This window comes from Equus caballus, chromosome 23, assembly GCF_041296265.1.
Source record: "Equus caballus isolate H_3958 breed thoroughbred chromosome 23, TB-T2T, whole genome shotgun sequence".
NCBI classification, from domain to species: domain Eukaryota; kingdom Metazoa; phylum Chordata; class Mammalia; order Perissodactyla; family Equidae; genus Equus; species Equus caballus.
In genome coordinates, this window is record NC_091706.1 from 35,266,149 (window position 1) to 35,284,841 (window position 18,693).

At 42.2% G+C, this 18,693-nt stretch overlaps 1 protein-coding gene across 1 annotated transcript in view; it reads right to left on the bottom strand.

The window, feature by feature from the left end:
• PGM5 (phosphoglucomutase 5) overlaps nt 1-18,693 on the bottom strand; it is a 168,908-nt gene that overhangs the window by 41,555 nt on the left and 108,660 nt on the right. Inside the window, exons 8-9 of the mRNA XM_023627258.2 lie at nt 6,185-6,320; nt 2,326-2,509 (exon numbers count right to left, since the gene is read on the bottom strand). Coding sequence (XP_023483026.1) covers nt 2,326-2,509; nt 6,185-6,320 — 320 coding nt within the window. The remainder of the gene's footprint in view (nt 1-2,325; nt 2,510-6,184; nt 6,321-18,693) is intronic.

Sequence of the window (18,693 nt, forward strand, 5' to 3'; positions counted from 1 at the left end):
CAACAATGTCACATGAAGTGTGCCCCAGACTCAACTTTCCCTGGAATTGAATGCTCATAACTACTGACCTCCCAGGAGTGCTGAAATGTAGGCTTTGGTGGTGAAAGTTTAGCAACAGCCCCACCATGCAGGAATTCCCCCTCCATGCCAATGGGACCAACTGTGAGAGGACCATCTGTGACGTGCGGACAATGGGGATGTCCTGAGCGTTAACAGGTCTTCCAAAACCCTCACTGAGCCAAACCCAGACCTGCAGAGAAGCTCCAGTATGACTCATGACCACCAGCTAATGAAGATGTCACTTGGGTCCTGGAATCTGGGAAGATGAACAACCTTCCTTCATACTGGAGAAACTCCCAAGAGCAGGTGCTGGTAGCACTTATCACTTTACAGCTACAGTTGAGCTCAAACGAAAGAGTGTGGGAAGGAAAAAATCAATAAATTCCAGAGTGAAAAGAGAAATCAGTATTCAGGGTTGGAGGGAACATGGAATAAATAGATGTCCAAACTTGAGATCTAGCTGAGGAATTAGCCTGATGTGAACAGTTAAAGAAAAACCAAGAAAAAAGAAACAAGGTGGAGTATTAGTGGATTTAACAGCAAAACAAATTAGCTCAACAGACTCAGGAGTAGATAAAATCCAGAACCTAGCATTGACGACATAATCCCTTCAAGGAATTGTTTTCAAGCCTTCCTCATCATTGAACAAAAATCTCCCAAGGATACTTCAGAAAACATGTTTTTTATGACCCTTGAATTCTACATGAGTCTTGGATTTGGGAAAATTTGTTCTGAGGTCCTTGTGTAAAATGGAAGTGGGGATATGATACAAAACCAGAAAAGACTTATCAAGGCAGAGAAGCTCAACGATGCCATGCACTGAGCTCTTGACTTCACATCTCCAGGGATTCACTGGTGTTATTTTGGAGAGAATTCAATCCACTCTGCAAGAAAGCATCCTTGAGTGAAACAAAACACAACTATGAAAAATGTAGTGTGCACTCCCTGTGTAAAGGATGGCTGGGAGTTTTTGTGTATTTTATTTCATTCCATTTCCAAAACAACTCCGTGATACAGATATTTTGCAGATGAGGAAGAAACCATGGCTCAAAGAAATCAAGCAACTTTCCCAGACTCACATAACTAGTAAGTGGCAGGGGTAGGATTTGATTCTGAGTTTTCAAACTTCTTAACCACAATTTTCTCCACTACCTTACACCTTTCAAGTAAGTACTGTAAGTAAGACTGCAATCAATTCGTCCAGCCATAGAAGGTCTTCTAGAATGAAAGACTGACATTTTGATGGAGATGAAAGATCACCATAAAACTGAGCAGACCAGAGGGAGAATACCAAGAGAGTAACAGCAGGGCATTAGGCTTTGGGACATCTGCACATAAGGGGACCCTAGGACAAGGAGTATGGATGATATACTAGTCAAAATAAAAATAGCAGTGTCCCAAAAACCCACAGCTTCTGATTTATTTCGTTGTACGTGATGAAGTACTTGATGGGCTTGACTGTGCTTGATGAATTAGGTATAAGAGGCAAAAATTGGGGCATTTGGGAATGGAACTTCTCAACATTACTCAGAGTGTTTTATTTAGACTCTAAATGTTAAAATGTGCTCCCAGAGTGGTCCACGTTTGCCATAGCCAATAAATAAACAAAATTGAGAAAAAAAATAATAGTGACAGCTTTCAACTTCGCTTCCACAATTCACAAAGATGAGACCATAACAGAAGCTGTGGTTGATTTTGCCACTTATCTATGGTAGTAATAATTCTCGACCATAAATAATTCTTAAGCATAAATCTTCCTTTGGGATTTTTTTGGGGCAAATTTTCCAATTATTTCTTCCCCTACCAGGAGTAACAAACCTGTCTGGCTAAGCTCCTGTCATTCCTCCATGACATAAGGTGAGAGAAGATGAAACATCCCTGCACCTGAAGGTCCCAAGGAAAGGGATCTTTTGCTCTTGGAAACTTTTCTGAATCTGTCACCAGTAACGGCCACCACATAGAGAGCCTGCAGGCTGCAAACATTTCAGAAGGAAATGTTGGGTCTATATCTATTTGTAGTATTGGCCCATCAGTTACCAGGTGGAAGGAATACTAGACAGAGAGACAGGGCTGTGTTCTAATCCACCCTTGGTCACTAACTAGGCAGGTAACCTTCACCAGGGGCTTTCCTCTCTCCTGGCTACAGGGCTTCCATCTCTAAAATGAAGGGCTCAGAGTAGCTCACCCCTACCACCTCTTCAGCTCTAGGACACTATGGCCCCAGCTCTGCCTGATAATTTGTTTTGCTGATTTCCTAGAAAATACCTGTTTCTTGGTCACGGTGCCATCCACGGGGTCCACGTATTCAAAGCTGTCTGTCTTCGCCACACTGTAGACATGGCTCCCCACGGCAAACTGCTGGCCGATGAAGGACTTGTCTGTGACCAGGGCCTCTAGGTCCCTCATGATGTAATATGTCGTCTTGGGCTCTAGCCCCTCATAGTCAAACCTGGTGAGGGAAGGCAGGACACAGGATGAGCACAACATAATCAGAGGGCCAGCAACTGGGTGTACCTCTTAAGGTCACCTAATCATTGGTTTTATTTCCATGGAAGAACTGCACAGAAAAGCAGCCCTATCTGGTCTCCCCTCTCCCACCTGACCCTCATAAGCCATTCCCCACACAGCAGCCAGAGTAAGCTTATAAAAAATCAAATCATGCCAGTCCTTCCCTTTAATTCCCTCCAAAAACTTCCATATCATTGAGAACAAGACTCAAACCCTAACCACAGCCTACATAGCACTGTGGGATCTGACCCTGCCCATCTCCTTGACTGGACTTGGTCCCACTTTCACCCTTGTTCACTATGTTCTAGCCACACACCTTCTCCCCAGTCCTCAGATCCTCAGAGACACTTTGCCCTTTCCTGCTTCTGGACATTTGCTCTTGCTGTCTGTCCCCTCTACCTGGTATATTCTTCCCCCAGATACTCAAATAGCTGGCACGTTCTCTTCCTTCAGTTTTCAAGCTTAGTGTGACCTCCAGAAAATGACCTTCTCTGCCCATCCATCTAAGGTAACTTCCCTCTATTGCTCCTTCTCTCTCATCACCCTTTATATTTTCTTTTGGTAGCTAACCAAATCTGTATTGGCCTTGTTTGTATATTTGTTTACTTATTTCTTGTCTGTTTTTGCCCACGAGATCCATAAGCTCCAGGAGGACAGAGACCTTACCAGTTTTGTTCTTTGCTGCTTCTGGTAAGTAGTGTTTTGTAAGTAGTGGAATGAAAGATGGGGGGAAGGAGAGGAAGGAAGGAGAGAGAGGAATCAAGGGTGGTGAAGAGAGAAGGAGGAAGGGAACTCAGTGTACCATAAAACTCTCTTGGAAACTTGGAAGAAATATCACAACTGTTCCATTAAAAAAAAGGCCTCCTAGCCAAGAACATCAAATGTAACAATGGGGCTGGGAAGTGATTAGAAAAAAATACTAAAAATAACACATATCTCATTTGTTGTCTCGGGGTTTATATACGATAATGCATACCAAATAGTTGGCATAGTGCCAGACACCAGTGCTGAAAACTAATTACTTTTATTCTCAGTCACTACCATAAAGAAACTTTCCCGATGTCAGATAGTCTTGACCAAGATCTAATGGCACACCCGAGGGTGTCTGTTTAAGAAGGAAGCCAAAGGAGGGGCAGCTGCGCTCAAGTGGCTGTGGCGGGATCTCACACTGAGGCTGTGTAACACACGGAAAGGATGTGAGTTCTCAGAGTGAACTGAAACAAGAAAGGTCTGGGTAGTTGTTACTATTTTTTTCCACTCAAGACCTTTTAAGACTTCCAGCAAACTTCAGGGCAGTTGCCAAAACAGAGGACATGGAAAGTTACCATGTCTACCAATGGGTGCCTGCACCTATATTCCTTTCTTGTATTCTCTCCCTCCTACGCAAGGTGTGTCCTCCCCACCTCAGAGACAAAACAGCAGGGACCTCTCTCAGAACATTCTTTCTCAGCAGCGTATGTGTTCTGAGCCTAGACTCTCTTTAAAGATAGTTTTTTGGGGAAGGTAGAGACCCAGCCAAGCAGAATGGGGCAGGAGGATGGAAGAAGCCGGTCTAGTGGCAGACAGAGAGGCATTAAGAAGATCCAGAAGTTGAGAAAATCCTCTGATGTGACAGATCATGTTCAGTCTATGGCTGAGGTCGTCAGACCAGCCTGCCCAAAGGGCCGTCTTCATATACCAGCAGCTCCTGGAAGTACTCGCCCCTCACTGCCACAGACAACCCCCTCTGACCACCACCAGCATCAGCATACTTTCAAGGGAAGAAACCTTTAAATGGAGAATTCCTTCTGGGGCCAACTCATACAAGGCAAGTCATCTGGGCTCTCAGACACAACTTCAGGCTCAGTATTAGTTAAAACAAAGTTGTTTTATTATCTCCTCTCCGTCAAGAAAACAGTCAGGCTAGAAATCATTTTATTTCACAAGCATCTTTCAACCCACGTTGGCTGGAGGCTGAAGGAAATGTTTGTCTTCCATTCTACCTATTCCCTCCTCCTCTTTTCTTTATCTCTGGGATCTTTTTGGACAGAAATCTGAAACATAATTCAATGTCCTATAAGAATTTAAATGTCCACTGCATTATATCCTCTAACATGGTATTTGTTATGAAAAAAGTAATTATCATGTAAGTTCTTGGCCACAAAAAATGAACTATATTATAAATACACTTATCATAACACCATGTCTTCAAAATATTGGCAGAAAGCTAGATAATCATTCCACAAATTATGAGGAACACATCCCTGACTCAAAGCGAACTCCTCAAATGAGAGTGGTTGGCAATCATAATATATTTTCTCAGGTTGCACTTTTTGGAACAGCTTCATGCAACAGAGGGATTTGCTGTGCCAATTAGCCCTTTGGTATGCCAAAAAAGCCCACAAGGATCAGGAATTTTTGGCACTTGTTAGAAATACTAGTGAGTAAAACAAGTTCCCACCTGCCTTGAGAGTCCTTATTTTATGATACAGTGAATAATTTGAGGAGGTTTGCAGACTGTCACATCCTCAGCCTTTTCAACTAAACGGGAACCAAGGATATTATGGCATTGTCTCCGTTTCCCAGAGCATTGCAATCTCTTTGATTTTAACGAGCACAATCACAGGCTTCCTTATTCTCTATTTATCTAAGTAAATGACCTCTTAAGAGAAGAAACAATCACCTTATAAGGGAAGTCTAAAGCTTTCTTTCTGTCCCCAAGCTCTTGAAACACAACCAAACATCCAAAGTAGTTAACTATTCATAAGCAAAGCAAATGAGCCACAAGCTCTGTTTTTAAGACACAGAGAGCATCTGAGACTACCCAAGAATTCCCTTGCTCCCTCCCCTGTACTCCACAGTTAACCTCCTTTCCTACCACTGCTCCCCCTAAACCATGGCTTGGTACTAGGTACACATACCTAGCATTTCTGGGTACACACATCTAGCGGGCAACCACAAAGCCAGAGGACTCTGCTCCCTTTCTTACTTCAACAACAGGAAAGTGATAGAGACCCCAACCTAAGCTCTTAGCCACTGACCTTTCTCCTTCCTCCTTCCCAGGGTAATATTTCCCTTTTTTGTACCTCCTGTCATGGGGACAAAACTTTAGTAAAATCTGGGGCTCCTGACCTATGTGGTTCCCTCGGAGGGCGCCGGCTCAGGCATCTTGGACATTGTTTGGGCCATTAGTGGGGAGCTAAGACAAAGGTAGGGAGAGGATTACAAAAGCACCCAGACCTGTTGCAGCTTCTGTCTCTGCCCTCTTCCTTGATAATTATGGGTGGAGAACCAAGGAGGAAAGCCCCTGGTTTGACTGCACAACTCTCATGGGCACCAAAGGACCTTTCAGGGCTCTGCAGTTCAGCTCCCCTCTTGGGACAGCTGCCTACCTTATAGGCACTGATGAAAGGATTACAGAACGATGTCACCCAGGAAGGGGAAACTTGTGCCCTCCAGTTTAGTAATCCTTGGCACCACCCCCAGCCACTTACCAGTAGTTATTCAGCTCCAGCCCCTGTGTTCCTCAGATCTTCCTGCAAGACGCGTCCTCCCTAAGGTTCTAGCCCACCAGTTTTAGAAACCTTCTCCAAGAGTAGTTCCCCAGGATCCATACAGAGACTTTTACCCTTCTCACCTGCAATAGTAGTGGCGGCCAAATTTGGCCCAGTGATCTCGGACAATTTCCTCCACACTCTGCTTCCGGGCAGCAATAATGGAGAGCCAGACCAAGACAGCCCAGAGGCCATCTTTCTCCCGGAGGTGATCAGAGCCTAAGGGAGAAAGAAATATTCTGTTGAGGATTTGTTCCTGGGGGAAAAGTAAAAGCTAAATAAACTATGAAGACTAGTTAGCAATTGAGTGTTATATTGAAATGATTGGATGTATTTATCTGTTGTGTTAAACATATGTCCCATAATATACTTCATTTCCAAAAATATGCAACTGAAATTCAAATAACATAATATAATATCAAAAAATAAAGTAAAATCCTGGAAATTGTTGAAAGAAACAAAGAGCCAAGTTGATGTGACATTTGCCCAGTGGTATCATTCATTCAGTAAATATTTGGTGATCCTTGATCATACCAAGCATTGGTCTAGGTACTAGGGATTCAGCAGTAAACAAGAGAGCTCTTAACTCGTAAAGCTTGAATTCAAGTAGGTGGAGACAGGCAATAGAAAGTAGACAAATAAAAAAACAAGATGTATCAAATACGGTCAAGGGCTACGAAAAAAATTAACTGGGTGATGATGTCACAGAGCATGACAGCAGCAAAGACTGCATTACCTAGAGTAGTGTACTTTACCTAGAGTTGGGTTGAATGGTGCCCCCCGAGAAGATATGTCCATGCAGAACCTGTGAATGTGACTTTATTTGGAAAAACAGTCTTGCAGAGACAATTAAGTTAAGGATCTTGAGATGAGATCATCCTGGATTATCCAGGTGGGCCCTAACTCCAACGACAAGTTCTTAGAAGAAGAGGAGAAGACACAGAGAGGAGAAATACAAAGGAGCAGCTTATGTGAAGACAGGGGCAGAGACTAGAGTTATGGGGCCACAAGCCAAGGAATGCACGGAGCCACCAGAAATAGAAAGAGGAAAGAAAGGATTCTCCCCTGGAACCTTCAGAGGAAGCGTGGCCCTGTCAAAACACTTTGATTTTGAACTTCCGGCCTCCAGAACCATGAGAGAATAAATTTCTGTGGTTTCAAGCCACTCAGTTTGTGGTAATTTGCTGTGCAGTCTTAGGACTACTTAGTTGCAGTGGAGGAAACGTCATATAACGGGGAAAGCATGGGGAAAGTTTTGGAATTAGAGGTTAAAACCAAACTCTGCAATTCCCAGGTGTATGAGAAGTTATTGCACAGTTCTTAACCTTCCTGAGCCTCAACTTCTCATCTGTAAAATGCGGACTCCATCGCCAATCTTGAGGGTCTGTCATATCAATTTATCAAGTTCAGAGGGCAAGCCCTCAAGTCCGATCGCTCATGTTCAAATTCTGGCTCAGCCACCTACCTCTGTGTGACTTGCTGTCCTCATTTGCAACATAGCAACAATACGTCCCCTACTCCACGGGTTTACTGTCAGAATGAAGTGACTAAATATGCCTAGGTATTTAGAACAGTGACTGGGATGTCACAAGTGGTTGTTTTTGCTGTTGATTTTACTGTTGGTAATTCACATAAAGTACCAACATGGTGCTGATTCCTCCAGACATATTTTGAGGCAAATTGTTCTCAGTTGTTCATCTAATTTTATCCTCTGACTCTAACAATAGCAATGTCTTCAGACAGAGGACTGGGACTAGGGGGTGAGCCATTTCTTCGTACAACAGAGCAATGAAAACGGACAATAGTAGTAGTCTTGGGTTGCAAGGCTGTGAAACATATATAGAAAATCAAAAAAGGAGCCCTGGTGGCACAGAACTGCTTAAAGCTTGAAAATGGACTGAAATAATACCTCGGTTAACTTCAACTTCTAAGTTAACTTAGTGAACTTAAACAACTTCTCAATGAAGCTATAGACCACTTCCCCTTCTTGTTTCATTTACAGTGTTAAATGTTAAACGTTTTTCCTCAAAAAGGAAGACATACAACCCTGAGACAGCAGTGAAGATATTTAAAAGTAAAAAGGATCAGTCTTTCCTTCTTCCTACACACTGATCAATGGCCTGCTGATGACACTTTCAGATGTCCGATTGTGGCTACCTCTAAGTTAAGAGGACCCTGGGCACTAATTATCACAGCGCGGAGTGACTCTAGTCTCATCCAGAGAACTCTTCACACTGCTACAAAAATGGAAGAAGTTTGGAAGATGCTGGGTTAGCTTTATGGCCAAGTGCCCAAAAAACTAGGAAACTGTGCCCAGTGGGATAATTTCAAAATCTTTTGTCCTTTTATAGCTGAAAAAATCACTTTTATTTACTGGCTAGAGAAAAATACTCTTTTGTTCTAAAATATGGGCTTTGCATACCTTGGATCCCCAGCTGGATTACATTACCTGAAGACAGAACCACTAGATGCTGTTAAGTCTGTGAAATAAGATGTCACAATTTAGTGGTAGAGAGACAAAGTTCTTTCAGCCCCATAATAGCCCACCTCAGCCATTTGTAGCCAAGAGCGTAGTAAATTGTTGAGTTGGCTTGGATAGTCTCACCTACGAGTTAAACATTTGCCAAGATCCCTAAGGGGCCGATGATCAAGTAAAATTAACTGTGCCCCTTACAGCTCTCTGAGGTGAGGACAGAGACATTGATGACGCGATTACACAGATGTTCCCACCGGATGCTCACGGTGTGCTTTGGAGGGAGTGTTGGGGGTGCAACTCTCGTTTTAATAACTCTTTAAGGCAAGTGACCTATATGCCATCTCAGTGACAGGTAAGTTAAACAAGAAATGCAAGAAACCCAAAGGCATCAAATGGTTTTCTGAAACCCCACTACAAACAGAGTAAAAGTGGAGGGGAGAAATGTTCACACCATATATGACAGGGCTAGCAGACTTTACTTTTAAAAATGTTTTTATAATTCAATAAGGAAAAAAAACAATAGAATACTGTGTGGAAGGGCACAAATGAGCAATTTTCGAGAGAAAAATGTTAATAGTCAAAAACATTTGAACAAATGTTCAATCTCACTGCAGTCAAAGTGGGCTACTATTTGGGGACCATCAAAATTAGCCAGTGTCGGTTGGGGGAGGGGAATACCCAGCACCAGTGAAGCATTAGTGTAAACGCGCACAGTTGGAAAGAATAATTTGGCAATCATGGTCAATAGTCTTAAAATATTGCCCAGTTTTGGACCCAGCTATTCTATTTCGTAACTTTTGGTCATCAAGACTCTCACTGAGGTAGCTAAGAGAAGAGGGGAAAATTGGAAAAATAAATACCAATTGTTAAAGAATAGGATAATCTGGAAAATCCACACAAAAGCTTATTGTGTAGACAAGTATTGGATAAGAATCTTTAGTAACACATAGAATGATGTTCACCCAATTTTAATAAATGGAAAAAATCAGCTTACCAAAAAAGAATATTCAGTATATTTTTGTAGGAAAATATATGTACATATGTATATATGTGGATGCATATGTAAACAAAAAGGTATACATCGAACCATTAACAATGGTTCTCTCTGAAGTGCTAGAATCACAGGTGTTTTTCTTCTTCTTTTGCCACAATAAATGTGTACTATTTTCAAAACCAGAAAAAAATAAAATTTTTAAGTTGTCAACGGTGTGTAGAAATTGACATATGAAAACATTCAATTCCATTTACCAAGAGCTAGTTGGGCTATTAAAGGGATCAATACCACTTATGAATAGGGGAGGAACTTTAAATCTGGGGATCATCCCATTTCTTAGACTAACAGCTTTTTGGAGCATAGACACTGAACATGCCCCACCATTGTCTTGGGAGGAGGATCAGGGATGTCCTGGAAGGCTTCAGTACCTGACAGAAAGTGAGGATGGAGAAGGAGTGTGCTGCTGAGGGGTCAACATGAGTCTTAGTGGAAGCCGGGCTGGAGGATGGGGTCTGCTCACCCCACAGGGAGACCCCACTAGCAAAGGCAAAACTTCAGATTCACACCAACATTCCCTGTGGCCATCTCCTGTTGCTGAGCGGGCGTGGAAGAGGGCTCACCCAGCCTGCATTTCACCCCCTTTCTCTGCAGGCAAAATCTCAACACTCTGAATAGTTAAACTATTGTTTTGAGGGAAAAAAAGCAAATAAGATATTTCTTTTACTTTCTCACTTCACATGTTCACATCTCTGTCTTTAAAACATGAGATCCTAGAAAAGGATTCTTCTTCTGTCACATTTACACATATTATTGCCAGTACAATTTTTTTAATAGACTTTATTTTTAGAGCAGTTTTAGCTTCACAGCAAAATTGAACGAAAAGTACAGGGAGTTCCCATCTACCCCCGTCCCCACACAAACACAACCTTCCTCACTATCAACATCCCCTATCAGAGGGGGACATTTGTTAGAACTGATGAACCTACCTTGATACATCATTATTACCCAAAGTCCATAGTTTATGTTAGTGTTCACTCTTGGTAGGGTACGTTCTATGGGTTTTGACAAACACATATCCACCATTATGGTATCATACAGAATAGTTTCATTGCCCTAAAAATCCTCTGTGTTTGACTTATTCATCTTTCCCTCTCTCCTAGGCCCTGGCAACCACTAATCTTTTTTTGACCATCTTCATAGTTTTGCCTTTTCCAGGTTATCATATAGTTTGACTCGCACTGTATGGAGTCTTTTCAGACTGGCTTCTTTCACTTACTAATATGCATTTAAGTTTCCTTCATGAATTTTCATGGCTTGATAGCTCATTTCTTTTTAGCACTGAATAATACCAGTACAACTTCTGAAGCTTGCTTCCTCTGGGTTCCTGGCTGGTTGTGCAGCCAGAGCTTGCTACCTGGTTGAGGACATTGCAAGGAGCTTTTACCCATATTCCCAAAGCCTGTAAGTACCGCTCACCTTGCCTTCCTCCATCCAGGTCAGTCCAGCCTAAAGCCTGCTCAGACTTAGTCTGAGTAACCCAGAGAAATAGCTGTCCACACCAGATATCAGAAAGAGGGCACTCAGCTCTTCCTCACCATGACTCTAGCAAGAATTGGTCCAAAAAAGAGGGTCTATTTTTTCTCATCAGAAACATCTGTATTCTCTTTCCACCCAAATTAGACTTTGAAATTTCTCAAGCTTTAAAACCATATTACTTTGAGCTAGGCATTATACCAGTAAGTACAGTGACCTCACAAAAGAAAAGGGGAAAATAAAGAGAGGACTCAATCATCTCAAAGGAATTTTCTTCAAATGGAAAGCCCAGCATGGGCAAAGCAACTCAATAAAACATCACACACGTTACTAACGGATCAAGCCATCTCAGCTGAAACTCGGGTCAGGAAAGTCTGAATTTGTCAATTAGGAAAATAGAAATCATTTTGCACTATGGCTGACTGGAAAATAGGTTAGCGATTCTCAACCCAGGTTGTACATTAGGTTCACATAAAGAACTTATAAAAAAACACCAACACTCAGGCCACACCCTGGACCAATGATAAGAATTTTTGGCAATGGGACCCAGGCATCAGTATAGTTTTTTTAAGGTTCCTGGGGTGATTCTCACAGGCAGCCAGGGTTGAAAGCCACTGCTTTAGGAGAAAGGTACTCAAAATAGTCCCATATTAGGGGTAGATTGCTTAGGGGCAGTGAATTAGTCCTCTTCCTCTTTTTGTTTGAATTTGGCACTGAAGGAAAGTGGCCACTGGTCTCTAGGGCAATGGATGCCACTGGCTTTGCTCAGGTGGCTGGCTCTCGCTGGAGTCATCTTCAGCGTCATGGTTTCTCCCTGCCCTTTTTGTCTGTAAAACCTGTAACGGTTTTGCCAACTTTGGGGTAACCAACTCTCCCAGTTTGCCTGGGACTTCCCCAGTTTTAGCGCTAAATGTCCGACAACCCAGGAAATTTCTCAGTCCCAGGCACACCAGGATGGTTGGTCACCTGATAAGAAAGGCCATCCACTCAAAGAGGTTCCCGATGGGTTTTAGGATATGTGCACACTCAGCACAGACTTAGCACACACGTTTCCTGGAGTCAGAGATGGACAGGAGGTATGTGTATGCACATATACATACATACTTGCTCTTGAAGCAGAATCACAAAAACAAGATAAATTCCATTCTTCGATTAACAGCGAGGCACCAGGCACTATACTCAGTATTTTATAGATCTATTATCTAATTTTCGCATCTGATACCTCCTTTTTACAGGTAAGCAATTGAGGTTAGGTCATTTGCACGAGGTCACATGGCAACTAAGTAGTGAAAATAAGATTCAAACCTTGGCTGTTGGCTCCAACGCCTATGGGCTTAACTAGAACAGCCCCGTAGTGACAGTGGGCCTGAGGAGTTGCAATAAAGCAGGTAAAATGCCCCACGTGGTTAGAGGTGAGGCAGCCCTGCTGAAGATTTGGGTAATGAATTTGCACTGCTATCTTCTCACACGAGACATTTGAGAAAAGTTGCCAAATTTCCCTTTACTTCTCCTCTCATATCAATAAACCACTTTCATTTACAAATGAAGTTTTCATTAATTTGTGGTGAAATTCTTCCCATCCTCTTTTTATCCACTCAAGACAAGGATTTGTCTTTTAAAAATCCTGGAGTTATGAGGGAAAGCTGCGAGACACTCCCTGCAGGTGAATCTGAAATTTGAGAGCATGCTACAGAATTGTGACAGGTTTTTTGTTGTTTTTTTCGTTTTCATGTCTCAAACTGCTTATGTTCAATTTTTAAAATCTAGCCAAAAGGCAAAGTTCATGGAAAAATTGGCACTTTCTTGTGCTTAAAAATAAATTCTTTTTAAAAAAATAAATGCTCTAAAATTTCACTAAGAGAACAAAGCTATCCTGCATATAAGCATGTCAGAGTCAGCTGTCAGCTCAGAAAGGTAAGATGATGGCAGTTACTGACAGATGGAGCTCACCCTGTGCCCTGGGCAACATGGCTCCCAATGAATAATACTTTGTAACAATAAATTTGATGATGATAGTAATAACAATAGTGTTTGACACAAATATGCTGCAGGGCTTTTCGTTAATATCCTGACCAGAGCAACACACTGTAAACTCAATGAGGGAAGGGCCTATGTCTGAAATTACTCACCACTCTATCCTGGCCCTGGCCCAAAAAGGTATGTGGTAAACATTCATTGAATGAAAAATAAGCGACTGAGGGAAACTTTAGTCTGTCGTTTGATATAATTCATCAGATTCGCTCCTCATTAAAAGCAGCTAGCTAGCTGGAAGCAACCTGAAATGTTACATTGGAAAAAGCTTTACAGATCATCCCTTTGGACAGATTCATCATATAAGTGAGGAAACTGAGGCCCAGAGAAGTTAAGTGATCTGTGTAAGGTATTTCATCCACGTGGAGGGGAGGCAAGATTGGAGCCGAGTCTGTCAACTCCTGATGCTGTGTTGTTTACATGACACCGTTCTCCCAAGTTCCCCAGCATGCATTCCAGCCCCATCTAAAAGAATAACCAGATAGGAGAAAATGGCCCCTTGCCATCTCCTTAAACAGGGGCAGCAGGGCACTGTGGAGCCAGTGAGACTGGGTTTGGATCTTGGCTCTGCCAATGAGACCTTGGCCAGTGGCTTGGCCTTCCTCCCTAAGCCTCAATTATCTCATCTGTAAAATGGGAGTCATTGTGGTCCCTACTTCATTTCATTTTTGAGAAATCTCAGTGAAATAATATATAAGAGGCCCTAAGCATTGTATCTATCACTTAGGAAGTGCTCAATAAATAATATGTATTGGCACTGTTTCATTAACACATGCTCTAAGGCAGTCAAGCCATTCACCCTAGGGAATGGGAAAGCACTAACAATATCATGGCCGGCCAGCTGATGTACTTCCCTTACACAGGCACACCAGCACAGGAAGGTAAGGGACAGTGGGACCTCCTAACTCATACAGCCCATCCTGTTTCTTGTCACACAACTCTCTAAGAATCGTTCCTGGACAGGTCATAGCTGAACCAGAAGTCTCTCCAGTGGATTTAAGGACTGTACCACAGGGCTGAGGACCTGTCACTCTATAGTCATTACACTTTGTTCTTAGTGGGGCCACCTAGCAACTAGTAGAGATCGGGTGGGGAAGTCTCAAAGCACAATTTTAAGGATTGCATCTGAAATACCAGGGATGAATCCCCTTGTTAAAAGCCGCTTAGTAGACATTGTGAAAAGAAACCCTTAGTATGGTTGGAATTCTTCAATCTGTGGCTAAGGGCCATGATTTCCCAGGATTCCCACTCCCAGAATGCACTGGTAAGTGTGGACACAGGCCCAGAGGCCCCATCCCTTTGTTTCCACTCCACACTTAGGTGTCACACACCTCCTCTTGCCACTTTTCATCATCTTGGAGGAGGAATTGAAGGGTCAATGAAACTGGAACTGTGGAGACCCCAAGAAAAGGATTTTATGTGATGGAGACGTTCTTCCCACTCCATGTGAGAGCTCTGTTTCCCAGCATAGGAGTTGATCGTTTGTAGAGAGTCCAGAAGGGAGTTTCAGTTTTCGGACTTTACAAGGAGGCTCTTGGGGATGTCAATCAGAGCACCTCTGTGTTCTGGCCCAGCCAAGACTGAATTGCACGTGTGCACACAGTCTGATTCAACTAGGCCAGCAGAGAAACTGCTCTCCTAGTGCTGATAATGCTGTCATCACAGCCTCCTCACATCACATCTGCTCCCCAGCCAGATTTATACAAACTGGCCTCAAATAAGAGAAAGAAAAGTGGTATAACCTCAGTAATCTGAAATTCACAGATATGGGCCTCTCTCTCTGTCCTACAGACTGGATGGGAAAACAGCCAAATGTTTAATGATCACCTAGAAAGGAAATGAACTCAAGTTTTCCTTTGTTAAAAAATATACAATATTAAATAAAATAACTGCATAAATAATTGTATAAATAAGAGAGTGAAACCTACTCAGTATTTGTTCAACAGCAGCATAGTGAACCCAACCCTGAATTAGGATATACATGGTTCACGTGTGAAACATAAATGAAAGAGGCATGGCCCTGAAAAGTGTTATAAACTGTGTAACTGTTAGGGGAAACAAAACATTCATTCACAAAGCAACTGGCAAATAAGTCAATCATTTGAACCATAAGACAATCGAGCAGAGAACGGCTAAGCTAAACGCCATAAGAATTTAATATATACAAAGATCACTGAAGCTGGAACCCCGCCCACTGCTGAACATGGCTATTTACAGGTAATTGTCAGCAACCCACATACAGGAAATAAATGTTAATAACACAAATTACAAATACTTAGTATTTAAAATGTAAAATCTGGTCATTAACATAGGTTTTGGGAAGGAGTCTTCTGAGAAGCACTTTCTTAGCTACTAATTTGTGCTGACAATTATATGATGATTGAAAATATCAAAACTTTATTTTTAAACTTTATGTAATTCTGATTTTGCCGTAATTCATAATATCACTCCTCATCCCCTGCCAACTGGTCTATATTTGTGTGGTTTTGTTTTTATGAATTTTCCCAAGTCTTGGGATACCCAAATGCCCAGATCTCCAGAAATACATCCACTCAAGAATGATAAAAATATCATTACTAATAATGTACAGAAGAAATACCAAAATGGAAATTCTTTGTTTCTTCCTTCCTTCTTTGCTTCCATCCATCTTTTCAACCTTCTGTCCTTCCTTCCTTCCATCCTTCCTTCCATGCTTCCATCCATTCTTCTACCCTTTGATCCATCCTACAAACATTTACTCAAGGCCCATCATATATCGAAGAAATAGAGCTGAACAAAATGGACACAGCCCTTGTCCTCAGAGAATTTACAATTTCTGCATGGCAAGCAGTGGGATCCAGCAAATCACAAAAGACTAGAAAGATACTCAAGATTTCCTGCAACACAGAATATACACATACTCTGGGCCTCTTCCTTTTGTGCAACAGACTGAGCAGATGTAAAAATAGCCAACTTCAAGAGCACCAGGCTGTACTGCAGAGTTCACAGTGAAAAACGTTGGGGTGACAATGATGGATAAGTCATGTTGGTGCCTGGAGACCTGGATTCAATTCTAAAATTCCAGAAAGAGATGGATGCATATACAAAAGGCTTAGCAATGCCCTGGCACATACTAAGGGCTCATTTAAAAAAATAACTGTTATTATTGTGAAAAACTCAACAAAGAGGACTTTCTTGGAAACAATAGACATTGTTGAATTGCCTGATTCTATTTGGCAAATTTGTGTGGTGAGTGACATTAGCTTTTAAAAAATACATAGTAAAAGTAATAGTACTACTCAAGATGGTGGTCAAGCTTGGAGCTCTTCCAGGCTTTCACAAACAGAGCAATTCTTCAGTGCTATCTGTAAAGAGACAAGCTCTGGGCTGTGACAATTCATAATCTCCCAAAATGGTATGACGTCTTAGAAACTGATGAAAATGATGGAAACCAGTAGAACATTAACAAATGCCAAAAAACTTCAAAGTTTTTGGTTTTTTAGATCTTAGCTTTAGTATTTTGGTACATTCCCTTTTGTGTATGGAAATATGTCCAGATTCCTTCAAACTCAGAACTTTAGAAAAGTAGCCAGAATGCCATTTAGATGAACTGTTTTCTTCTAAAAGTATTTATATAACCTTCTCCCTTCTCTCCGTACAGCAGTTTTCCAAGGTCCTTCCCAGGGAGTGGGTGAATACCTGCTCCTGGCACAAAAGATCATTTTGCCTCTTAAATGGCCTTGGTTCTTTGACAGAGCAATAAATACAGATTTCCTATTGTCCAGGAACTAGACCTTTCCATGGGAGAGAAGCCTGAACTCTGATCCTATCACCAGCTTGTTACCTTGGAAAATTCTGGGAGCTCAAGAAGCCTGCAAGGGAAATTTCCGCGCAGGATATATCCTGCTCGTATTGGACAAACAGTGTCGTATTCTTGAAACTGAGGCAGATTCCTATTTTCAAGCTTTTTTGGCACTAAACTATGCCTTCCTAGTTGGTACACAGCTTCATGCCCCAGAGACACTGCAAAAGGCCTCCACTTGAGAAAGCGTGGGTAAATTTTAGAAGTGTCTCCCCAGGCTCAGGTCTAAAACCTTTCTACCTCTCTACTTTCTCCTCTCTTGATTAGCTTACTTAATTCTGAAAACCATATCCCAAGGTAGCTAGGGAGCTCCTGCGATTAGCTAGCTTTTACAGGTTGCAACAGAGGGTCAGAAAAGCCACGTGGCTTGTCCATAAGTGGCAGGTGAGGGTCTTGAACATAATTGTCAGCCTCACATTCCTGGGCCTCTAGACTTTCTGGACCAAACCTGGTGTGGCATCTCAGGCACACTCTTTCTACCATTCCTGGTGCAAAACAAAAATACTGGTTTTCACCAGAACAGTGTTTCCTACTTCTGACCGCTCATCAGAATCACATGAGGATATTTATTTAAAATGCAGGTTCTCAGCCTCCATCCTTCCAGAGATTCCAAGTCAGGGTAGGATAGAAAGTCTGTATCGTTAGCAAGCTTTCCAGGTGATTCTGACACAACCAGCTCAGTGCCTCTCCAAGAACTGGCATTAATAAAGCCGAGTACAAGAGCAAAATGAGGCCACTTTCTCCTTCCAAGACTGAGTGGTCCAGTTCCTCAGGCCTTCTAACAGTCATTTACTGTTGAGTGCTTCAGAGGTGGACTCAGTCATGGCTCTCAACGGCAAGACTGAGCAGCACAGTGCAATACGGCATATGCCGCAGGGCAGGAGACCTGTCTTTCAGTTCAACTGTAATTTAATTCAAGTGGAGGCCTTTGCCAGGCTCTAGGGCCCTGGACAAGTCACTTAACTACTTCTTGGGCTCGGGAGCTTCATCTGTCAAATCAGGCTAATGTCACCTGACCCTGCAGAAGAGTGGAGAAGGCAACACTGTTAGAGGTCTTTACATTGAAAAATCTCTTGTGCTCTTTGAAAGGAAAATGATAAACAGATATAACAGTGAGAGACTAAAATTCCCTTCTAGTCCAGCCTACATGTTGCAATCAGCATATCTGTCTGAAAGCAAAGCTTGCTGACAAGTGTCTGCACACAGACCCCCCTCCTGTGCAGCCTGTGGTTTCCTATTTCCAGTTGAGTCAAGTCCCAGCGTCTAAGCCAGGCAGGCAAAGGGCTTCAAAAGTTGGCCCCTCATCACTCATATTTCCAGTTCTGTTTCTTGATACTCCCTCCTCCACCCTACCCTATATGCCAGAGGTTAGCGAACTTCAGCCCAAGGGCCAAATTTGGACTTAGGCCTATTTTTGTAAGTAAATTTTTATTGGAATATAGCCATACTCATTTGTTTATGTATTGTCTATGGCTGCTTTTGTGCTACAATGGCAGAGCTGAGTAATTATGAAAGAGACCGTATGTAGCCTGCTGGTCTGCAAAGCCTAAAATATCTACTATCTGGTTGGCCCTTTACAGAAAAAGTTTTCTGACCCCTGCTTATAGACCAGTGTTTTTCAGATGTTTTTGGCCATGACCCACAATAAACACATTTTGTAACGAGACCTAGTATACACATAGATACCTGTGTGCGTATTTATAAATGCATATTTCTC